Source organism: Rhamphochromis longiceps, linkage group LG7 (assembly GCF_057381845.1).
Source record: "Rhamphochromis longiceps isolate RC_006_pf linkage group LG7, R_longiceps_female_GT1.1, whole genome shotgun sequence".
Classification (NCBI taxonomy): Eukaryota; Metazoa; Chordata; class Actinopteri; order Cichliformes; family Cichlidae; genus Rhamphochromis; species Rhamphochromis longiceps.
Window position 1 is genome coordinate 51,831,417 of NC_140563.1, and position 24,005 is coordinate 51,855,421.

Below are 24,005 nucleotides of genomic sequence, written 5' to 3' on the forward strand. Positions count from 1 at the left end.
CAATTTTTGAATGGCTTTGTATCCATTTCCAGACTGAAAATGACTTTCTCAGCTGCCCTTGAGTTTCTTTAGGTCGTGGCATAACGTGTTGGGTTTTGAGATTATTTAGCCTACTTCACTTTGTCAGACAATTACTATTAAGCGATTTTTTGATTCAACAGGTCTGGCAGTAATCAGGCCTAGGTGAAGTTAGTGAAACTGAACTTAGCTTGTGACAAATGTGACAAGTATGAAATAAGAAATTTTCACAGCACTAAAACCTTCTAGTTTAGAAATGTGTTTATTTAGTTCATCTGTATCACAAGTCATACAAGTGAGCCCTGTGCTTGCTCTGTCACAGTAACAAAGAACTATAACACCCAGAAACTGCACATGGACCCATCACAGAGACAGTGTGCCACAGAGTTCCACTTTTAAGACATCCATACCTTTCCCTTAACCCACACAGCTCAGTGCATTTGTCATTTGTGCTTATTGCCATTCAATTAACCTCCACAGGCCTGCAGCAGCCTTGGCCACAACCTACTGGAACATTGTAAAAGGTTTTGTTATACATTGTGTCCTTACCGCTTCAATTCCCACTAAAGCCTTGGGAAACAATGAGGTGATGAAAAGTGTCTGTGAACTACTCAGTTAATGCTAATAATATGATATATGATTCTGGATTTGTGAAACAATGGCCATCCCAGAGGTGCAAAATCTGAATCTGAGACATTCAAGACTGTATTGACCCTCATGTGACTGACTCCACAGAAATGCCTGACCTCTCCAGATATTCAATGCAATTCAAACTTTATTTTTTCTGTCATAAATGAAAAACAACCTTTGCTGTGGAGGGCTTTGTGGTAGGTTTTTGGCAGGTTTAGCTCCTTAGCCAGAGAAGCTGAACTTTGTTAGAATTTCCTTCAGTGTATGCAAACAGAATTTGAACCTGCTAGGTGGTCCAGCTTGGGGTAGTTTGAATAAATAGACATCTGAGATGTTTATTATATAGTAATGCATCGTGCTCATGAAATCGGCAGCTACAGTAAAGCATACTAACACGGGACTAACACAGCAGGAAAAGAATCAGTATTTGTTTATACTGACTGATGAAGGTCTATCAGGAAGTAAGGTGTGGACATAGACCATATCACAAATTCATTGTGTTTCAGAAGTGTTACTTATATTTACAGCTCATTTCTGCAGGGCAACCTGCTTGTGACAAATAAAGCTTGATGATACTGATACTGATACTCATTTACAGCTGTTTAATGTTCAATGTTTTTAATGCATATGCATCTTAATATTTGATTATTTTAAACTAACATCTTGTTTATAGTAAATACTTCTTTATGTCTCCTCCTTGCAGGTTGAGGTGTGGATGTCCATATGTCCCAGTCTCACAATATGACCACAATATCTGTAGGACACCAACTGCTGGATTGAGTGATTATAATTCCGTGGTCAAAGGTCAAGGTCATTGTAAGCAAAAACTGCAACATGCTACATGAGCGTGGAAATGCATGTGTTTAAATGTTAAAGGTGGATGTGATGTAGTTACTAAAACCCATGTTTCTCAGGTTATCTTGGTTAAAGGAAAGAAGAGCTATTAAAGGCATTTATCAACAAATTGATATGATGAAAGAAAGAAAGAAAGATAGGAAAACTAAAATGTTCAGTTTATGTTTACATACTTGTTTACTATTGGACTGTTTGTCTGTGCTGCTGAATTGGCTATTTAAATCTTCATTTTATCAGAGAACACAATGTTGGATAGCTGTGGAGTTATTTTTCTGTCAAAAGTCAGAAATGAAATTATTTTCTCAAATTGATAGAAAAATAATTCCATAGATCACTTGTATCTTTAGTTTAACATTTTGGTTCAAATTCAATTAACGAAATTCTTGGGCTATGTGATTTTTTTTGCTTAAAGATTTACAGAACTTCAAGTAAATGGTAGAGAAGATAAACTATAAAAATATGGAGTTATCCGTAATGGGGTTTATGGAAAGACAATAAAATAGACACGTTTCTTCCTGTTAAAGAGAAGTTTTTCCTTCCCACGGTCCTTAACGTAAAAAGGGCCTCGCTGTTGTGATTTGTTGATAAATAATAAAACTGAGTTAACTTGAACTGAATTAGCATAATAGTTACACAAAAATAACTGTAGATGACCAGGTTGTGAACATTGTTGTCAGCTTATTATTGTAAATAAAAAACAAAGAAACACACTAAACACATCTCAAACATAACTGAGATGTCTCCAAAAGAATTTCACGTTACGGCTTTCATTTAGAAATATGCTGGCCTTTGTAGGAAAAATAAATCATTTTATTCATTTTATTTTGAAAATGTAGGTGCGTGATGTCATCAGAGTGCGACAACATCCACGTTGATAAGTCATTAGCAATTTCATCTGCGACTGAAAAGGGACTTTTACCGTTTGAATACAGCCGTGAAAATGTTGTTTTTACAGAAGTGTCTGACACTCAGTTATTCTTCGAGCACTGCGCGAGCGGTCAGCCGCTCTCTTTGGTCTCACCGTAACCGTTCAGTTTTGCGCAGACTCTGTGCTGTGGCTCACTGTCCAACCACAGCCGGGACAGGCGGGACAGGGCTGCTCTCTTCACAGGACAACATAGGTTTTCGTCTTCTGTCACCCGCTTACAGGTGCACACCTCGTTTCGGTAGTTACCGAGGACTCTCAATTTCACGGAATGTCAGCAGTGAGGCATTGGGACAGATTCAGTCAACACACTATCACCTCGTTTACACGTGCAAGGTAGCGCACGCACACTGTGTTGAGGTAGTTTTTGTTTACTTTTTCTTTTAAAGTCATGTATATGACACGCAGACTGTGTCCTGTTCGCAGGTTTGCTCCACCAGATCCATGCAGAAGATCTCTAAGCTGGCTTACCACAAAGGTGTCGTCATAGTCACGTGTTCAGGATGCAAGAATCGCCACATCATAGCCGATAACCTCAAATGGTTCACCGACTTGGAAGGGAAAAGGTTGGTAGTGCCGTGGACTCCTCACTGATTCAAAACAACATCCCGAGGGTGTATTGGGTCCTTTAATCTGGCAGTATTTGCGGTTCATGTGATTAGAGCGTCTGATCTAATAATAAAACAATGCTAAGCATCCCAGAATAATTTTGAAGCAGTCTTCTCTGCTGCAAGAAGGAGGGGATGATTTAACTTAGCCTTAAACATGAATGAAATTCTTGATGTTTTTTGCCCAACAGTGTACAGTACAAAGTCTCTGTAGGGTAATTTTAACGTTTTTAATATTAAGTTATTTTCTTGTGTGCAGTAAAGATTTTTTTTTGGTACAGACAAATATATATAAGATTCCATACAAAGTGAGTGTAAAATAATAATTAAAAACAAATCAGTCGAAAAGATTTAGTTTTCTCCCTGGAGTGGCTCTGTTGTGTAGTGGTTAAATATTTTGCCTTACATGTATAAGATACTGGAAGACAGACAAACAGAGCCTCAGAGTGGCTCTGTTGGTGGAGGGAAGGGCATCCAGCACAAAATCTGTGCCAAATCAATGTGGATCCGTCCGCTGTAGGAACCACTTGAGAAGCATCCATCTACTAGTATCTACTATTCCTTGGAGTTACTGTATATAGAGCCAGTACCTGACAATCATTTGTCTGCCTGAAAAAGCACCATGAATCAGCATTAACTGCATGACTGTATCGCCTTATATTACTTTAGTGGTATGTATAAACACCAATATAATTGTAAAACTATTAGATTAACCTGGTGAGTTTATTAGTCAGTAATTAGTAATGTCTGATTTATTTATTTATTTTTTTACTTTTAATACCGACTCTTACGTGTTGTTTAACATAACAGCAACATCATAAAATATTATCTGCGACGTGTCTGAATCGCAGCAGGTAATTGATATCTCTGTTTCAGCCAACGACTGCTGCTGCAGTATATTTCAGTATAATTTTCAGTGTTGGTCTTTTGCTTCAGAAACATTGAGGAAATCCTCGCTGCCAAAGGAGAGACAGTGAAGAGGGTTGAAGGAGGTGCTGCTCTGGAGATAGTGATGGATCAGTCCACAGAAGACAAGCCACAGTGTGCTGAAGACACAGAGGAGTCTAGCAGTGATCCAGAAAAACGATAACGCTCTGCTTGTACTGTAATGTTTATACTGTAAAATTGCTATATTTAATTTATTAATAAAATCGCATTTTTTGAAATTTCTTTGATTTTTTCATCGTGCATTTTGATCATTTTAGTGTACATGATAAGCTTTCAAAAGAAGGTGCTGGAAGTATAAATCCAACAACTAACTGTAGTTGAAGCAAGAATAGTTTTTAATTAAATAATAAAATAACTATCTCGAACTGTATGTAATGTGTGTATAGGAAAACATCGAAGTTATTATTATTTTTGTTGTTGTTGTTATTTATTTAAAAAAAAAACAAAACATTATTGCGCTCCAAATGACCCTGTGGGCGTTCCGTTGGGAACGACTAATCTCGCGACATCTCGCATTGTCGCGTACAGTAAACGTGTAAACATATATGACAAGTAGTTCTCAGCTAAGCTAGCTATATTTTGCAGTCTATAGAATTGACTGCAATGGACACTGCAGGAGCCCAGGACGAGGCGGACAGGCCCCGCCATCGGCCTTTCCTGATCGGTGTCAGCGGAGGAACGGCCAGCGGCAAGGTCCGTCATGTTTAGGGCTTGTATGTGATTTAGCATCCCGGCTAGCTTTGCGTACTCTGCTATTGGCGCCAATATTAGCGTTTATCAACCTGACAAAAACAAATGTCACACTCACTTACCCGGGAAATACGTATGTTGGTCATAATTACATGTCTGCTGTGTTCATTTTATACTATATTTGTGACCTGGTGGCCCAAGACTTGTCCAGCTAACTAGCGGCTGTAATGAAACTGTCAGTTCTTTATAGACCTGGAGTGAGCTAATAAATACCGAGGTCACTGATACAACGTTTCACTTCAGACTGTTGCTCTGGACATCAACTAAAACAGAATTTAATATTGTGCTTTAATACAATCAAAGGCATTACCGACAACAAAAGTCGATTTTTATTTATTTATTTACAGTCGACCGTCTGTGCAAAGATCATGGAGCTCCTGGGTCAGAACAAGGTGGACCACCGCCAGAGGAAGGTGGCAATTATAAGCCAGGACTGCTTCTACAGGGTCCTGACTCCAGATCAAAAAGCCAAAGCGATCAAAGGCCAGTACAACTTCGATCACCCAGGTAGGCTCATGCTACAAGTAGGATTTTTTCCCCTCTGCCAAATCTGATCACGACAGACCCAGTCGGTGTATTTGTAAGATCACTCTAATAGAGGTATAGGAGAGTTAAAAACCTACCTGTATTGTAAAATAGCATGCATATATATTTTGTTATGCTGTTTTAAGGGTGTTGTTAATTATAAAAGACATCCAGATATTGTTACTGGATGATCTAACATCTGTAGTAAATATAAAAGTCCTGTGGAGGAAAAAAAAAAGTAAAAAACAATCAGGAGCAAAAAACCACAGAAACAGAAAATTCAAAGTCTGACATGATGAATTGCAATGCTTAGATTTTATTTAGAGTTTGGGATTGCTATTTCTGAGCAGGTGACAATATATGGGCTGGAAGCAGTGCTTTAGTTAAGTACACTTGTGTTAACACGTGTGGGTTTAGTGGGTAATGCTGAACATGGGCTCTGTGAAATTATGCTCCTTACATGCCTCGTATTATGTACTTCACATATTTATTGATTTAATCATGTTTTTGCTGTTTTATACAGTGAATTAGACACATAAGGCTAGTCCTTCAGTGTTTCGGTTTAATGTCTTTCAGAGGCATTTGATAATGAGTTAATGTACCAAACGTTGAAGGATATCGTGGAGGGGAGGGTAGTCGAAGTGCCAACATATGACTTTGTCACCCATTCCAGGTAGGAAGGAAGCTCTTTGTGGTTCTAAGCCCTGATATTCTTTATAAAAAAATAAAGTCCTCTGTCCTCACCTCATTTATTGTGTTTATAGGCAGGAAGAGAGGATCACAGTTTACCCAGCAGACGTAGTCCTCTTTGAGGGGATCCTCGTTTTCTACCCACAGAAAGTGCGCGACATGTTTCACATGAAGCTGTTTGTGGACACAGATTCAGACGTCAGACTGTCTCGCAGAGGTATCGGTGACTCCCTTACACATGTGAAAACCAAACCAAAAATTTATGTTATTAAAAAAAATTTTTTTTTTATGTTTCTTAAGATTTCAAAACTTTCAAAATAACATGAACAAAATAACTTTCATTTACCAGTCTTTGTTGATTTTCTATTAATTTCTAAGTTTAAGATGTCAAACTGTGCTATTTGTTGGGATTATTGTGGTTTGGTAACAATACGATGATCTAATCCATAAAAAGCTTTATCATCAGAGGCCAAAAATAGAAAACTTGCCAGCAGAACTAAGGGGGCTCATTTTGTTGGCTGACTGGCCAGGTCAGGCCCAAATGTGTATTTGGCTGAGCATTCAACCCTTACATCAGAATCAATTAGCTGAAAAGCTGGCATATCTTGCTGTGGTGCAGTGAACAGTATTTGAAAGTCATGTCCTAAAGAAATGGGGTGAAAAGATCCAACAAAAGCCTGACACAGGATCTGGCCCTTCAATAGATCTGTCACTGAAGCTTCATCAGAAATGGTCTCAGTGGAAGGGTGGCTGTCAAGAAGCCGTTGTTAAGGAGGGGAAACGGGAAGAAAAAGGCTGAGGTATACCAAATAACAGAAAAACTACACTGTAAATCAGTGGCAACAGGTCTTAAGGCGTGATGAATCTGAATTTCTAAATTTTAGGTTTAGATGGCTGTCTATATACAGAGGAGGTCAGGAGAGCGTTTAGTCATCTGCCCATCACAGCGGAGGCTCTGTCATGGTTTAAGGCTGCATTTCGACCAGTGGCTTTGGGGATCTTGTCAAAATTAGGAATTATGAACACAGAAAGTTGCAGTCAGAAGTTGATTGAACATACAGAACCATCTGGAAAATGTGTGATATAAAGCAGCTTGAGTTTTTATCATGACGATGATCTCAAACAAACTATTAATGCAGCAAAAACACAGATGGATTAAAAAACAATCATACAATGGAACATTATAGGTCATGGATTGGCCTCCCCAGTGTCCTGATCTGGACATTACTGAAGCATTGTGGGATCCTCCTGACAGAGAGCAGAACAAAAGGCAGCCAACACCCAAAGAAGCCTGGAGCACTATTCCTGCAGGCTACTTACAGAAATGACAAGAGCGAGACCTGTGTTCATCAGAACTAATATTCCAAATCACTAGAACTCAATTTTTCTTTATATACGGGTATTTCCATGCAAGTTTGAATCAATTACTGTACCCATTTCCTATTTTTTTTCTAGCAAAATATAAAGAAACTGAGGATGACTCACAAAGTTTGTACCATAGTAATATTAATAGATATTACAGACAGTGAAATGAAGAGAACACAAATATGGGAAAGTCCAGTTGTTCTTGATGGCATCATCACTTGTCTTTGGGATTCAGTTTTTGGTCTAATCTTTATATGCTGCGTCACATTTTTACAGTTGATATTACTTCATATCCTACTTTTTTCTTTTTTTTTTCTCCTCCTGTAGTTCTGCGAGACATGAGCAGAGGGAGAGATCTCGAGCAGATTCTCAGTCAGTATACAACATTTGTGAAGCCAGCTTTTGAAGAGTTTTGTTTGCCTGTAAGTGTGGTGGTCAGCCCCGATTATGCGCTTATTTGTTCAGCATCTTATTCTGTTAAGCAGACACACATTACATTTGTTTCTAAAGACATTTTGTTCTTCCCAGACTAAGAAGTATGCAGATGTCATCATTCCAAGAGGAGTCGACAATATGGGTGAGTGCTTTTTCCTTAAGAAAATAAATACATTTCAGCATTTTCTTGCTCTCTGTAGAGTCAAAAAAAACAGAAAAACCCCCAACTCGTTTTTTTCTGATTTCCATCAGTGGCCATTAACCTCATTGTGCAGCACATCCAAGATATTTTAAACGGCGAAATCTGCAAATGGCAGCGTGGATCCGTGAACGGCCAAGCACGTGCTCTTAAACGGGTCCTGTCTGAGCAAGGTGACCTACAGAACGGATCCGCTAACGCCCCAGGAAAGAGGGTCCTCCTGGAGCCCAGCAGTCGGCCTCACTGAGACTGTATAGATTTGAATCGATTGGCTTTGAGCTTTAATCGCTGCTACAGATTGTATTTAATTTTTTTTTTTTTTCTAAATGTGAAGTGTGTTGGACACGCTCTGCATTATTTTAAAATATTACCCATAATCACATGTTGCAGGGATTTAGTGCTGCAACGTCTTTCCCATTTAACTGCAGTTATTGGTGCATTAACAGACTCTTGAATATGTTTTTTGTTTTTAAACAAGCAGTCTTCCATGATGCTTTAATTTGTTTTTGTTTTTTTTCTTTCAGTGTTAAGTCCAGTCATGTGACCTGTGTCTGAGACTGGAGGTCTTATAATTGAGGGTAGGAAGTGTTTCTGTACAGTAGATGCTGACCTATAGTCATGCTTTTGCACTTGGAGTGACCCTACTGTTAAACTGAGTCATGCTTCTTTATTGCTTTCAGATTAATATATTGAAATGATAATGCAGATGTCTTGTACGTTTCTCTTTTAAATCAAGTCAGAGCCAGATGTGTTGCACCTAGTTTCATATCGAGCACATCCTTAATTATTTAATAATGGATCTATGCCTTAATTTGTTTACTTCCACTCGTTATTTGTGTACGACAATAAACGGAAACTGTTAAACTTTATTCAAGTGTCAGTCGATTTGAGAAAAGGAGGGTGGGGTGGAATGGGGGTGGTGGATCTTGTGACCAACACAGTGTGTATAGAAAGAGCCGTTTGCTTTATTGGAGTTTGAGAGCACAGTGTGAAGTGTTGGTTTTATCCCCAAAAAGGAATAAAAAAAAAATGATTTTACTACAGCACATTTTTGGAATGACACACACACACAAGTCACAGAGGACTTCAGTCACACACAGTCTTTCACACACTAACATGACCGGGACGTGACTGTGATTGCCTGATGGTTTCTCTACACTTGAACACGGCACTCGATGATTCAGAATGATGTACACAGATCACAGCATCTTTAGTTATTTATCTTTTTGTGTTTTTGCTTTGCTTATCTTTTTTTTTTCTTTCAAGTGCACGTGTATGGCACTTGGGAGAAGCGGAGCTCTTCTCATAAGCATAAACATCCTTTTTAAGAACAAAAGGAGCACTGTATATAATACATTTCATAACCATACATGATTCTTACACAAAAATGTTGCAAAACAGGTTTCCAGTCTATCATGGCCATCCTCTCCTCTAAGTCCAAATCTCCCACCTCCCAGCCTCGTGCCCACAGCGAGCCCTCGGGGGTCTGCGGCCCGCCCGTAGATGTCACAGTTTGTGTCAGGCTGCCGTTTGAGGGGAACTCGAGTAGGGAGAGGGCTGAAGAAAACCAATAGATGGCACATACATGAGGAAGAGGAAGGAGCGGCTTGAGAGTAATGGACCATTCAGCTCACACACTCACACACTCGCGCAGCAGCTCCACTCTAAAACAGAAAGCCCAGGGAGCAGACTGGTCATTTCCGTAGTGTCTCCCTGTGATTCTTCCCCTCCTTGGCACCGGTCTACCTGTTGTCTCGCCGCAGCCACAGAATGTCTCCAATAATCCCAATTATAATCTCCCCGAGCAGTAGAGCTCTTTGTAAACCTCGATGACGCTTCAGTTGTCTGTAGTTTGTTCTCAACCCCCTCCCCCCACCCACAATGAGTCTCCCATCAGCCTCTGCGGGTAGCTTCCGTTCGTCTCTCTTTCAGTCTGTAGTAAAGTGGAGTTAGTGTCATGAAGCACAGTTGGAGGTCAGTGTTGGAGGCCCTCCTCCCCTCCGCGGGCCCTAGGTCTTCTCCTCGCGGTCCGTCTTGCGTCTCGAGATGTTTCTGGGTTTTATCTTCAGCGACAGCTCCCAGAGGGCCTCCTCGGCCAGGTGATCGCTGAAGTCGTTGAAGAACGAGACGATGTCTTCGTTGCGCTTCAGCTCATAATGCCTGAGATGAGGAGAGGTAATTCATTACTGAGAAAGCAAAGCAGTCTGTGTGAAGATGACAGCCATGTTTTATGACATTAAAATTTAATGGAGAACAAAGCAGGAACACATTAGCGTTCCTTCCAGTGGCAAACGATGATGACATTTATTGCTGCGATTGATGTGTTCAGTGGCTTCTTATTAAATCCTACTTATTCCGATGGACCTACACTTGTTGGAAGCGCCGCATACTGTCCAGAATGTTGAACTGCTGCCAGCGTTTGGAGAAATTGACCTTCCCGTCGATCAGGTCAGGGTTCCCCAGGTGGACGAAGGTCAGGTCCTGGAGGATGAGACCCCTGTGGAGAAGAGTGGAAGGAATAAATGAACCAGTCGTGGGTAGACGCCCATCTCGATGAGTCATGCGCATTTACTCACAAGTACGGGATGCACGGGGGCTCCACTTCAGCCAGTGCAGCTCTGTATGCCCTGAAGGAGGAGGAGCTGTCGATCAGCGTGCAATACTCCTCCAATCCCTGAGGGAGAAGATGTGGGGATGTTTATTAAATTAAATAACAGCTGTGATACCCGAGGAGATTTTTAATTTCTCTTCCTAAATTCGCAATCGTCTCACCTCTGAGGTCTGCTTCTGCCACTCCAACCTCCTGATGGGGGCCGAGTCCAAAGCAGACAGTATTGCCAAGTAGGAGTTGAAGTTATTCAACTTTCTTAAGTGCTGTAATAAAAATAAATATGACTGTTAAATGCTGTTAAACAGGGAAACTCCTGATGATTTGTAAGGTTTGTAAGACTTAAACCAACCTTCATTATCTTAATGAACTTGAGAAGCAGCTTTTCTCTGTCTTGAGCTTTCTCTTGCTGAATTATCAAAGAGCGAACCCTGCAAGGAGACAGAGAGAGACACGGTGGGGTGTCGGCGTTCATTGAGGCGAGATGGTATGAGACGAAAGCCACAGAATTTAATTATAGGGGAGGAGATGTTGAGTTAAGCGTTACAGTGTCTGATGAGGTTTGTGTTTAGTTTTTTTTTGTCATACCAATAGCTCATGTTGTTAAAGTGCTCTGTGAACTGAGTCAGGTTCGGACTCTTCTCCTCATTCTGCTCCTTGGCCCAAAGTAGAACTTCGGGAATCTGAAGGAAAACACAGAGGAGAGCAGAGCACAAAGTTGGGATTGATTATGTGTCAAAGCACAAATGATCGGCAGATCGGTGAAAGATTTAACGCAGCAACGAAGGCACCGTACCTCAATTTTATAAAAAAGTTCAGCGTCGAGAAGTGTGAGCTGATCGGCGATCTCGTGACTGCGAAAGTCGTGAAGAGTTCCAGGCCTGATGAAAAACACACAAATCATTAGATGGAGTCTGAAACTGAAGCGACACAACCTCCTACTTTCCCATCTGTCCCGAAGAGCAAAAAAGCCTTACAAACACAACAACAGTCATCTCGAGGTGCTTTATGCTGTAAGGTAAAGACCCAACAATCAGACAACCACTTTGACCAAACTCTTGGTGACAGCGGGAAGGAAAAACTCCCTTTTAACTGGAAGAAACTGCATTTATGGCAATTGCTATATGTCAAGGCACATCCCCACAGGAAGTGACTAGCAGAGACAAAAGAAAGTCAATGACATTCACATGCCCACAGACAAAAAAACACTACGTGTCATGTGTAGTGGGTGGGTACCAAATGAAACTTTCCTCAACTTCAAGGGGGATAGTTGAAATGGCTGCCAATTAGATCGCAGGATACCAATGATTGACAGGTGACAGGGTGGCAAATATACAACACACACAAAGCAGAACCGCCAAAACTGTAGTTCTAGCATAAAAGATGGCTGTAGTGGGTGCTGCTATACGTCGTGTGGATGAGTGGCATAATGGCAGCCCTCCCTGAACCTGAGCCTGTTTCTGCTGGAGGTTTCTTCCTGTTTAAAGGGAGTTTTTCCTTCCTATTGTCACCAAGTACTTGCTCATAGGGGGTCACCTGATTGTTGTGACTTTTCCCGTATTATTGTAGGGTCTGTACCTTACAATATAAAGCACCTTCAGGTGCTGTATGAATAAAATAAAACTGAACTGAAGACTGTTGCAGGGTTCCTGGGTTCAACTTTGCCTCAGTGTTACTGCAGAGTCCAGAATCAATGGGTGACCTCACTGCGGCTATGTCCATCATTTATATACAGGCTATGATTCAATTCATTCCAAAACACTTTACAAAACAATTTAAATGGAAACTGTGGTGCACTGTTGTGGCACACAGCTGAGCCACTAACTCGGCCTTTTTAATATAGCGGATTGATACATAGTGCACACATAGCTGCTGATTGGGTAACCCTTTTGATACAGCTACCAAATGAGAGAAAACAAGCCATTGCACAATCTTTCACACCACTTGAGGGACACGTTGTTTAATCCAGAAACCACAGAAAAACTGTGCACCGCTTTCCGATTTTTATTTGTGTCCTTGATCGTCCCCGCCTGGCTTCACTCCTGTTAGCGCTGTCACTGTCCACCTATCCTGTGCCAAACTGTCAGTGCTTCAACCTTCCACTGCTCATTAGAATTCATTTACCTGGACTGTCTGATCATCTTCACTTTCATCACAATTACTAAGCTATTTCTTATATTACCTCAAACTGGTCGACTGATTATTAATTAGTACAGAGAAATTATTTTAATACAGCACCCTGTGTCGATAAAATAGCTGCTTAATGAAGTTAAAATGGAATCTGATATTAAGATACATCTCAGTACACAACGCTTTACTCCCCAAATGTTTAACTGCAGCCATGATATCATCTGGGAATCATTAAATTGGTTTAAGATTCTATGACTGCAGTCTTGTGGCTTCTGATTGCAAGTCTGCCAGGCACTGAATCCAGCCCTGCTTGTTATCCTTAAAGGTACAGAGCTATAAGAGAAGCACTGCATTTTTCCGTCATCCCCATCCCCATGCACGCCTCAAAAAGACTTGACTTGAAACTCCCACAGTACCTTGCAGAGACCCCTCGTGCCGCGAGGGGCTTGAGTGAGTTAGTGTAACGCAGCAGCTTCTTTTGCTCCACCTTATCCAGGATATTCTTGCGGAGCACACGGGCGAGACTGAGTTCGCCATTACACACTAGTGTGAACACCAGGTCCATGAGCTGTTTCAAAATGTCCTCGGTCAGCTCTACCAAGCTGGAAGACACAGAAGGGACGAAAGAAATCTGTCAGCTCAATAAAGCAGTTAAAAGGTAACAAAAGAAGGACAACGGGGAACAATAACTACTCACCACAGCTCATCTACCACACGAACCAGCACAAAGAACGTGTTCTTGCTGACTCGTTTCTTGAAGGTGTCTGGACTATGGCAGAACGTGGTATATGTGCTTTGTGGTTAAGGACAGTGACAACAGTGTTTAATGTGGAATTAAAAAAAGAAAAAGCTTGATACTTCATGATACTTCCAAGAAGTGGCAGATGAATGAATCATCAATTCATCAGGGACTTGTCCCAGTACGGTTCTTACCCAAAATAAGTGAACTATGAATACATAACATATTACATGCTTTCCCTTTTAAAAAACAATGCATTTCTTCACTCATTTACTTCAATCAGTTACACTGCTTGTTATATCACTTCTGCATTACTCTGCAACATCACGGTGCAGAGTAAACACACACACCCACATATCTAGCCCTATCCCAACCAGGAGTACATACACAACATCTTTCTTTAATATTTAAGTATAAGGACAAAGTCAGGAGTGAAGAGCACTTTACAAAAAACTGTCATGGCAACAGCAGTGTACTGTAGGGATACTTACAGATAGATAATGCTCCCACTATTTTGTGTAAGGATTCCTAAATAGAACTGAAGTCATGTTTGCAGATGTTTTCCCAGCTTTGGTGTGGTTTTCCCTTTACAGTCACATTCTTTTCCCTTTATGTAGTAAATAAATTCAAAATAATTTGCTTATTAAACGGCATCAAAGGTATGTTATGTACATTGAAGAAATCAAGAGTCACCTTAGTTCAGACAGGCCACTGAGCCAAGATTTGGATAAAGAACCTTCTACTCAATCAGCTGGCAAATCTTATATGAAGAGTGCTGTTTGCTTTAGCTCGACTTCTGTAACTGCAGAGCTGTAAGCCACTTTGATACCCACCTCCACTTCAGCTTCTCTTGTTTTCCTTGATTCCTGCTCTAAGAGTTGTACTGTGAGGTGAGAATAATGGGTACCTGTCTAGATCACCAAGGTAACTTGTGTGTTCGGCTTTTTGGCTTAAAAATTGACTGTGGGTGCCACATTTTCTCTGTTATTTCAAACAGCATCCTGTAAGTCTACACAAGGAATATGTATACATGCAACCATGAGGTTTGAAGTTACAGCAGTGGAAACCATGCATCACATTTTTTCCTGGAATTTGCAATACAGAAAATCTTTAATTTCTTGTTATGTTTGGTCCTAATCTGCTGAACAGTCTCCCACACTCTGCTTTTATTAATCAGTGTCCCACTCTGAATGCTGAACTATGGTGCAGGGCGTTTTTGCAGAGTCATTAGCCTCAACACATGGCCAAAATACCTGCAGAGCTCTTAACGGTTTTATTGACAACTGCTCTTTGTCTTTAAAGTTGAGCCAATATTGTAAAGACCTCATCATCATTTCTGACAACCGCCTGAGCCTGAATAATTTGTCAAGTCTTGTTTTATGCAGCTTAGGAGTCCCAGCAAGGTCAGATCAATTTTATCCAAAAGTATAGACGCTTTCATCTCCTTTAGGTTAGATTATTGCAGTTTGTTATACAATTGTTTGTGGAAACAACGTTTACAGAGCACAGCTGGACTAAAATGCAGTGGCCAGACTTCTTTACTAAAACCACACAAAAAGCGAACACTTCACCCCTGTTTTAGCTTCTCTTCAGCTAATTCTAAAACACTAACTTATAATTGTGTTAACTTATATTGTGCTGTGGGTTTGCACCAAAGTACAAAGTGCACACCAAAGTGTATCATCTTTCCCCAGCAATGATGTTTTAATTATTTTATATTTGCTTTTAATTTACCTGTTTTCTATTTTTAATTTTCTTTATTGCTCACTTTTAATCTCCTTGTGCTGCCAGTATCTTACACCTATCACCGTTTCACTTTTATCTCTGTTTGTCTTGTGATGCACTTTATAATTTCGATCTTTCAAAGGTTCTATTTAAATAAAGTTGATTTTTTTTCCTTATGCTGCTGGAATTGCAGCTTCTAGAAGACAGATCAGAAAACTGACCACATAGATTTTATTGGGCATGTATCATCAAGAATTCCTATTTAGTCAATAAGGCTATGAGACGGAGTCAGAGCTGAACACATTGATCTGCCTTTAAGGCTTATGCCTTTAAGTTTAAGAGCTCTGATGTGCAGCAGTTACAGCAGCACAGAGAGCACACAGAGCAGTAATATAAATATATTAACATATTTATATTTCCCCTCTGTGCGCTTGTGTTGAACAAATCATGAAATGTGCAATTTTCTGCAGCATTACTCTCCAGTCTTCAGGACAGTCTTATGATCCATTTTGTGGAGAAAGAGTCAAACAACACGTCAAACATCCCTTTTACAGGAGCCTGAAGCAGAAAGCCTGGGTTAACACACAAAGCTGATAACCACCATTGTGACACTTATGATCTCCCACTGGAGTTTTAGGTTCTGGCAGGCCAGCTAATGCAAAGCAAGCCTCCCCATATCCACCATGCTTAGAAAAAAAAAACACCTTTTTGAACTCAACCTGGAGCTTTGCTTAAGTTCTGCAGATGTAAGCGATGATTTTTTTGACTTGTCCTGTCTGAACTCAGAAAACACAACAAAAAAAGTAACTGATTAGACAGTGTAATGGGACCGCTTTATGTCTACATAGACATGCATCATGTGACTACATCACAATGGCATAACAAATACACATTTTCTCTAAAATTCAAAGGCATGTGTGTTTGACACAAGACTGTTTTTGCCTGTTCCCTTTAGCTTTCTGTGAGCCTCAGTGTCTTGTATAAACAATGATCGTCATTAGGCAGTAATCACTGTCATTACCGCGTTGCTAATTAATTCCTGCAGTAAAAACAATAGAGCTGTGACTAACTTATTATCAGATATTCCACTGATGATATGCTCAATCAGTTGATTAACTGTCTAGTCATTAAGACATTGGGACAAAATGCAGCTTATCAAAATTTCCCCGAGTAGGTTTGCAGTGACACAAGTCTGCAACACACATGATTAAGAACGATTTATTAAAGCATCTCCTAATTTGTCCAAATAATAAGTTTGGCCATATAAAGTTAATGATGAAACACTGCAGAAGTAATGTGTTTAGTCTTCAGTGGAGTGCTAAATATTAAGTCCAATCCATGTGATGTCTAAAATCCATCCATCCATCCTCTTCCACTTGTCTAGTTTAGGGTTGGAGGAGGTGGGCTGGACCCTGTCCGAGGTACCACAGGGCTGGACAGGTCGCTAATTTGTCGCAGGAGCAACACAAAGAGACGGACAACCATTCTCACTCACATTCACTCCTAGGGCCAATTTAGAATCACTAGTTAACCTGAGAGAACCCACACTGCCCCTAATGTCTCAGTTTTTTTAATCATTAAAAATAATAATAACAATTAATAAAAAATAAAGAAATAAAATATAGGAAAAAAAGTATGAATATAATTTAAGTGAAAGCTCTAAAACGAGCAAGCAGGATGAACAAGGGTCTCCTTGGTAAATAAGGATTAAAGTGAGAGAAAGAGCACTCTGTCAACAACAACAACCAAACAAAAAAAAAGGTCAGAGTGACATGTAGAGTTATTTGAAAAGGATATCTGTAGTGTAGCTTCTTAATGAGGTCCTCTGGGGTTATAAAAGTCCTATATGTAGTCAGAAAGGCTTCACAGTACAAAACGAGATCTGTCGGGCAAGAACAGAGGGAAAAAGGCAGCGTGTTTCAGTCGATGTGCAGCCAGTGTTTTCAGTTACTTAATTAAAGCTGACAGCACATCAAACGTGAAGGGCTGACACGCTGCAAAAAACTGAACCGCAAAGAGACAGAAAGCTATTTAAAACACCGTTCAGAGGAAAAATAATAACACAGCAGTCGAATTTAAACAAGTACACATAAATCTGTCTTTGACTCTAATGTAAACGCACAGCTGTCAAAGCTGGCAAAACAAATCTGTGCCAGTGACCCAGAAGCACAGTGACACACTGCACAACATAACGACTGCGATGCTTTGCGTGTGCTGTACTGTACCTTTGCGGTCTGTTTCTGTAGCGTGGACTAATAGGATGTCCCCTGATCCGGCGCGGACGTCGGGGCCGTCGTCATTCTGCGAATATTAAGTAGCGGGCGAGGTGCGGCAGAGAAATACGGAGAGGTGGGTGAGAGTGAAAGGAGGAGGAGGAGAAGAAGAAAAGAGTGGTTAGACTTGGGATGGAGTGATGCAGTCTAGCCCAAAATGAAGCACGCACATTTCCTTCCCCCTCCCCGACCCCTCCTGTCCTGCACCAGCTCCCTAACTGATGACGGAGAAAAAGTCTAGATCTGTGCGTGACGAAGATCGCCTCTGCTGCAATATTTCTTGCACGACACCTCTAAATCTCAGCAAAGCTTTACACCTTTCCTCCTTACATTTCTGATCGCTCCCCGTCTCCTTTTTTAAAGCATTGCTGTCACACTGGCCCTAACCTTGCAGAGTGGCGAACAGCATTTTCACACATCTGTATCTCTGTATCTAACCCTCACACTGCACCACACAGGACAAAGGAGGAGGATGGAGCAGCAGCAGAGCAGTCAATTTTTAGATCTGCAGTTTTGGAGATTGAACTCCAGAGGGCAGCCACGGCTGCTCTCGGGATCTGATTTCACATCTGAATGACTCACGGCGACCTTTTACCCTGAGCTGGACTAACAGGATGAAGCGTGCTTTGTACGCTGGTGCTGCTGCACACTTCTGTTGTCGGTGGATTTCTAAAAACAGCACACAGGCCTCAAACAGTTGTCCCCTTACTTCTTGTTTTAGTGTTATCCTGCTCATGATCTCCTTGTGGTCTATGAGGGCGAGCTCGTCCACATCTTCTTCATCGCTCCCAGCTGAATCAGTTGCCTTTTGCCTTCTGAAAAACCACACACACACACACACACACACACACACACACACACACACACACACACACACACACACACACCCCCATCATCAAACATGTTCAAAATTCACACTGTGTGCAAGAGTGGAAACAACTGATCATTTTGCAAAACATTATATTTCACAGTTGTGCTAACTAGCTCATCAAATGTGAAGAACATCCTTTCTGCAATACCTTTCCTTATCCTCTTTGTTATTGGTGGATGGCATCTGAGGGGTGGGGTCTTGAAGGACATCATCAGCCGCGATTGTGTCCTATTTGTGGAAAGGGGAGAAAAATAAATAATTAAATGAGCATCTGTAACATCATCACTGATGAATGACCCCCAAGCAGCAACAGGAGGCTGCGTGGCTGTTGATGGCATCAGAGGGACCACTAGGACCTCATGCAACATGTTGGCAGAGCAGAAATGGTGAATGGTTTATCTCAAGGTTTACAAAGGATGTTGTCCCCATTAGTGCTGATGCAGATAAGGTGTAATGAGCTGGGGGGGTCAAATAATGAAGCTTTCCTTCGTTGTGAGTAAGGAAAAACCCGACAGATGATACCCAAACCAGAACAACACCACAGGGTAGAAGCACCAAATGTAGAACCACAAACACAACCACACTTCCATACATCATCCTAATCCTTTGTTCTCTCTCTTTCTCACCTCACCCCAACATGCCTTAAAATCCCAAATGCACAAGCTGCCCCAAGGGAATACAAACACCACTGTACACGCACGCACATACACTTGTCGCACATGCACAGGTGCACAACAACTGTTATGAGAAGTGTTACTGGAAACCATTGAGAATCCCTCAGCAGCGATATGTTAGGTGTTAGATTTGAACATGGTTAAACGCTTGTTACGGTTAAAGCGCAGCCAGTGAGAGAGAGAGAGAGAGAGAGAGGAGGGGGGGGGGGCAATCAGCAGCCAGGCATTCATAACAACATACACAACATGGACATCTTTTTTTTCCCCCCACAGACACCAGCCGGAGCACACGAGTCCCTTGCAGGCAAAACCCTGTGAACCTCAAGTCATGCTCAGTCAGGTTTGGCCATGTTCACATTCCATCTCTTCGCCATCGCTCCAGGAGGTGAATCAATAAAAGCTGCTCGGCGCGCAACAGATGTGAGGCTGACATCTGCCGACCGTCGCTCGAAATCCCTCCAATTGATTCATACCCCTGAAGTGATGGGGATGTGCAAATGGAATTGACCTTTCACCTCCCCACCCCGTGCCGGTCAGCTACTTACTCCGAGGGAGTGAGGCAGCTCCCCATTGGCCTGGCTGGATGAGTACAAGTTGACATACTCCCCCTCCCCGCCCTCGTCGTTCGCGCTCTCGCTCTATGGGAAGAGAGGAGGGACACAAACCGAGGTGTGAGGGCGGCAGAGAGTGTTTGCTAAGGGTGGAGCAGACGCCGAGTGAGAATGTGTGCCTAAGGAGGAGAGATAGCAGTCTAGTCGAGGTCTGGCGCTCTACAGAGTGATGTGCCTTCTAGTTCTGCTTACTTGTGACCACCAGGTGGCGCTGGAGTGCGTTAGATACAAACAGGTAATAATATTTACTGGCAAGAAGAACATGCAGTGCAACATGCTCCGCTGGGATTCTTTTAAGGACCAATAATCAGACAGCAGACAGCTTGTGAGCAGTGATAATGACAACAAGATACCACTAAGAAAATGAGTCACTGCATTATTATTATATGAGCAACAATACTGTACGCCAAACAGCTGTGATCTAATACCAATCTGCCAGGGGAAGGGATCCAGCATCACATTTTTCCCCCCTTTTAAATCTGTTTCACAGAGCTGGTTCAAAAGTATTCCTGCTTGAGCTTCCAACATCTGTCCTTTTTTTGTACGCTCACCGCTGAGGTGTGGAGAGAGTCAGTGAGAGAAGACTCAGAAGGAAGACAGACAGCCATAGAACCCACTGAGCCAGCCAGGGAACCGTTGGGCCCGCCCCCACTGCCATCCAGAATGGTGGCATTGGTCAAGGCAACCTGGTCCAAGCTCTGTGATTGGTGGAAAAGAATGAAAGCAAGAAAGAAGACAAAACAAAATGAAAAGGAAAAAAAAGAAGAAGAAAAAGACAGGTCTAAGAGATCAGAAAGAAGGAGGCAGAGCAGGTAGAAAAAGATTCTGCACAAAGGGAAAAAGACAGCGAGGGAGGGGGGCGTGTTCACCTCATACCTCCAAAACTTCCATTAGCCTTTGACTATGGGAGTGATGTGCCTGAACATGAATTGCGCACACACACACACACACACACACACACACACACACACACACACACACACACACACACACACACACACACACACACACACACACACACACACCTAAACTAAATACAACATAAACATTTCCAGAGGGGTAACATGGAAGCTATAAAAAAAGGGCTTGGCTTAACAAGGACACGGATAAGCCAGCATCAGCTCTCAGTGTGCATCTATGTTTCAACAAGCGATGTCTAAATGTTTGGTGGTTCATGTGGCCACTAAATAGATGCCTGGCAGCAGGGAGGGAGCAGTAACTTGTTCTAACATGTTGCACATAGCAGCCCTGTCTCAGCATACCAGCACAGAGTGGTGCAAACACATAGATCACTGGCAAACACGCAGACAAATGAAATGGCACACTCATGCACAGCCGAACAGAAACCGGAACCGAAGAATCTCATTCTTCTTTTACTTTGCAATGCAAATCTCGAAAATCCTCCCAAATCTGTGAAATTCCTCTCCGCTCCTTTAACACGTCATCCCTCTCGACATATGCAAAGCTGCTTTCCTGGAAGGCGCCCCCCCCCCCCTTGACATTCCCCCAAAAACCATCATGCCCTGACGATTTGAGGAATGCAAACATTCCACAGAAACTGGCAAATGGGAGATGTGGAAGTGTGCATGTGTTTAGGAGAGAAAAAGGCGCTCCCAGCACGGAGGTGAGAGGGACAGGGTTAGTAGTCGAGAGGCTTCACGGTGGAGGGTGAAGTAGGAGTGGAAGGAAGAGCAGTCGAAATGGAGGGAATGTGTTTTCCATCAGATCCATCTGCTGCTGCATTCCATTGGAGATACCCTGAGGGAGAGCCACACCATGTCTCAGCGTGCCTCACACACTGAGGGATCACCATGGGTCAACTCTCCAAAAAATACTGACCGCAAGGCTGTGACACACATCCCAAATCTACTACAAAGTGCTTACTTGAACACAGCACTGATTAGCCTCAAGCTAACCATTAAAGAAGAAGCTGATGGTTGAAATGAAACAAAAAAAGACCTGACACACTCTCATGTGATGTTCCAATGGGCTGCTTTGTACCTACAACTCAATAACTGAGGCACACTGAAAAGAAGAAAAGGATCAAATACAACCGGTAGAGGAAGGCTTTGCACACAAACTCACAAGCTTTGCTAGCAAGAAGCTGCACTCAACTATAACAAATTACTCCACAGACTCATTACCACGCAAAGCACACAATAATAAACAATATATATATTTTTTAAAGCAACAACAAAAATCACACAGTTAAAACAAATGCACGCATGGATGGGTGGAGCAGCAAATCTAACTGCACAGCAAACAAATCACAAACGCCTGAGGGTGTAGTCAGGAACGTCAATGGTGCAGGCGTAGATGGACAAGACTGTATTTACATATGAAGCACACACACAGGGTCAAGCTACCCCTGGACACAGCACCCAGCCAGAGTGGAGAATGGAGAGTTCAAATGCACGGGGTGAAGGAGGGAAGGGAAGGGGGGGGGAGACTTACCGTGGGTGTGGTCATGGACGCCTGGCCAATCAGGTAGGAGTTAGAAACCGATATGCTGAGGCCCAGCCCAGAGCCCGCCTCCTCCATTGCCGCCACAGACGGCTGGAGGTGGCAGGAGAGAGAGGAGGAGGAGGAAGAAGAAGGGGAAGAGGAGTGGGAGGCCTGAGAGGGAAACGAAGACAAAGAAAGAAAGAAAGAAAGAAAGAAAGAAAGAAAGAAAGAAAGAAAGAAAGAAAGAGTGAGAATAAGACGGGGTTGAGGAGAGGTGCAGATGTGGGGAAAAAAGGGTGTTAAAAGAGAAAAAGAGAAGAGGGGACAGTTGATTACACTAGGAAGCGAGACTGTATTAGAGCAGATTTAATCAAAGGTCAGCAGTGGAGCAGTGAAGTTAAGTGGTAAAAGCGTAGGAGGTTTTTCTAGTACAGCTGAGAAGCATCAGCTCATTGGCTGCAGATGGAAATACAAGAGAAGGGAAAATGTGTCTGATTTTGAATCTTCTCTATTGTGTTTTCCTGGAAAACCTTAATTACTGCAGCACATGTGACGTGTTCAGGTTACACGCATTTATATTGACTCTGACAGCCCACTACACCTTTTGATGTCCTGAGCTTTAAGAGCTTTACAGAAACCAGGCCAGCTGCAACACGCTCTAAACAGAGCCAATATGATCCGCTCTAGTTTTTTTTTTTTTTTCCCCCCACCCATTTCCTTATCCACACAGCGGCTGAATTGACTTTTTTTTTTTGCAAAGCCCTGTAAAGTTGCCAAAGCATGTAAGCCTGGAACATGGGTTTATGGAGGAGGCAAACAGGCTTAGTCCACTGGGCCACGAGCTCATCAAGTCCAAAACACGAGGCCAGATTAGGCCTAGGGGGCAGGAAGGCGGAGATGAGCGCGGCCCGACTGTATGCTCAGACAAAAGAGTGATAAAAATAAAAGTTGGGTGCCTGGCTCAAAAATACACAGGGGTCGATGGCAGAAAGGGGACAGCGGATGAAGGTAGTGGGTCTGGGTAGGCAGCCATTCAGCCACAAAGTCTGTTTCTCTCTTTGTGAATTTGTTCTGTACCCCGGAGAAGCATGTCATCTGCTTACTGTCCACAAATGCGCAGTCATATTTGTGGACAAAAGACGATTGTGTTTCTGGAAATGTGGCAAAATGTGGATCATCTACCGTGAACACAAAATATTTATAAAGCTCTCTAGTGGTGATCGTTAAACATTTTAAAAAGTCACATTAAAGGCCCCCAAAAAACCCTTGTTTTAAAAATCAAAACATTTTCACCACTACATAAAAATGAAGGCGCCAAAAACTCAGCTGATCTGCTTCACTAGGACTGCGTGTTCCCCACCTCATAACTGCCATTAAACTACAATCCAAAAGCTGTTAAAGTGTGACTGGTGCACAAAAAGCCCCTCTTAATTTAAAGTGGTTAGAGAAGCACAGAGAAAATAACTAAGATCACATGGAAAGTAACCAATAATGTTCCAGGTTTGGTAGTATATAATGAGCTAGTGTGAGAACGCATTGCTTGATAGCAGTGTGCCCTTCTTTTGCTGTGACTTATCCTGGTGTGTGTCTCCTCCACTCTCTCCCCACTGACTCATTGTCAGACGGTTGTCTCAATTAACCCAGACGCCGACCCAGATTAAGATAAGTGGTCTGGATCTGATAAAGGCCGGTCTTATCTCCAACTAACAACCAAACACCTCCACGTATGTGCAGATGTCTGCTGCGGTTACAGAAATGGAGAGAGAAGAAAGAGAGGGAGTCGAATAGGTGAGGGAGATAACAAGAGAAGAGGAGGCTTGAGAGAAAATTGATGAGGATTACCGCTGGAATGCACTTGCAGCTACTCTTTGCTTCCTGCCGGCAGGGACCACCGCCGCTGCAGACGGCTTGTTTGTATTCTTCACACGGGCTCGCAACGCTTTTTAGTAATTTAAGGTGTCATTTCATAAATTGCAGTTTC

At 42.1% G+C, this 24,005-nt stretch overlaps 3 protein-coding genes across 7 annotated transcripts in view; 2 read left to right on the forward strand and 1 right to left on the reverse strand.

Annotated features, from left to right (window-relative positions):
• Positions 1 to 2,367: 2,367 nt before the first annotated feature.
• On the forward strand, positions 2,368 to 4,350 carry dnlz (DNL-type zinc finger). The gene is made up of 3 exons (XM_085414237.1): positions 2,368 to 2,764; positions 2,855 to 2,994; positions 3,973 to 4,350. The coding sequence occupies exons 1-3, from the start codon at positions 2,444 to 2,446 to the stop codon at positions 4,124 to 4,126; spliced, it is 615 nt and encodes a 204-aa protein (XP_085270363.1). The 5' UTR covers positions 2,368 to 2,443; the 3' UTR covers positions 4,127 to 4,350.
• Positions 4,351 to 4,465: 115 nt separating this feature from the next.
• uck1 (uridine-cytidine kinase 1) lies at positions 4,466 to 8,759 on the forward strand. Its single transcript, XM_085414236.1, has 7 exons — positions 4,466 to 4,677; positions 5,082 to 5,241; positions 5,836 to 5,932; positions 6,024 to 6,166; positions 7,642 to 7,736; positions 7,843 to 7,891; positions 8,002 to 8,759. Exons 1-7 carry the CDS (start codon positions 4,588 to 4,590, stop codon positions 8,193 to 8,195), a joined length of 828 nt encoding a protein of 275 aa, XP_085270362.1. The 5' UTR covers positions 4,466 to 4,587; the 3' UTR covers positions 8,196 to 8,759.
• Positions 8,760 to 9,127: 368 nt separating this feature from the next.
• Positions 9,128 to 24,005, reverse strand: part of rapgef1b (Rap guanine nucleotide exchange factor (GEF) 1b) — a 47,027-nt gene continuing 32,149 nt past the window's right edge. For 2 of the 5 annotated variants that reach the window (XM_085414230.1, XM_085414231.1), the window contains 16 exons: positions 22,034 to 22,195; positions 20,131 to 20,277; positions 19,514 to 19,606; positions 18,443 to 18,522; positions 18,133 to 18,238; positions 17,376 to 17,451; positions 16,944 to 17,032; positions 13,384 to 13,472; positions 13,103 to 13,288; positions 11,353 to 11,437; positions 11,145 to 11,239; positions 10,909 to 10,987; positions 10,721 to 10,822; positions 10,525 to 10,622; positions 10,317 to 10,445; positions 9,128 to 10,108 (listed from right to left, as the gene is read on the reverse strand). In XM_085414230.1, coding sequence (XP_085270356.1) covers positions 9,958 to 10,108; positions 10,317 to 10,445; positions 10,525 to 10,622; positions 10,721 to 10,822; positions 10,909 to 10,987; positions 11,145 to 11,239; positions 11,353 to 11,437; positions 13,103 to 13,288; positions 13,384 to 13,472; positions 16,944 to 17,032; positions 17,376 to 17,451; positions 18,133 to 18,238; positions 18,443 to 18,522; positions 19,514 to 19,606; positions 20,131 to 20,277; positions 22,034 to 22,195 — 1,767 coding nt within the window. In that variant the 3' untranslated portion in view covers positions 9,128 to 9,957. The remainder of the gene's footprint in view (positions 10,109 to 10,316; positions 10,446 to 10,524; positions 10,623 to 10,720; positions 10,823 to 10,908; positions 10,988 to 11,144; positions 11,240 to 11,352; positions 11,438 to 13,102; positions 13,289 to 13,383; positions 13,473 to 16,943; positions 17,033 to 17,375; positions 17,452 to 18,132; positions 18,239 to 18,442; positions 18,523 to 19,513; positions 19,607 to 20,130; positions 20,278 to 22,033; positions 22,196 to 24,005) is intronic. The other 3 variants (XM_085414233.1, XM_085414234.1, XM_085414235.1) reach the window with 3 other exon arrangements.

Bases quoted from the DNA above. Each gene is read 5' to 3' on its own strand.
- uck1 (XM_085414236.1), top strand. From the start codon at position 4,588: ATGGACACTGCAGGAGCCCAGGACGAGGCGGACAGGCCCCGCCATCGG. The intron at 4,678-5,081 runs GTCCGTCATGTT...ATTTATTTACAG, and splicing joins GAGGAACGGCCAGCGGCAAG to TCGACCGTCTGTGCAAAGAT. The intron at 7,892-8,001 runs GTGAGTGCTTTT...GATTTCCATCAG, and splicing joins AAGAGGAGTCGACAATATGG to TGGCCATTAACCTCATTGTG.
- dnlz (XM_085414237.1), top strand. From the start codon at position 2,444: ATGTTGTTTTTACAGAAGTGTCTGACACTCAGTTATTCTTCGAGCACT. The intron at 2,765-2,854 runs GTAGCGCACGCA...TCCTGTTCGCAG, and splicing joins ACCTCGTTTACACGTGCAAG to GTTTGCTCCACCAGATCCAT. The intron at 2,995-3,972 runs GTTGGTAGTGCC...CTTTTGCTTCAG, and splicing joins ACCGACTTGGAAGGGAAAAG to AAACATTGAGGAAATCCTCG.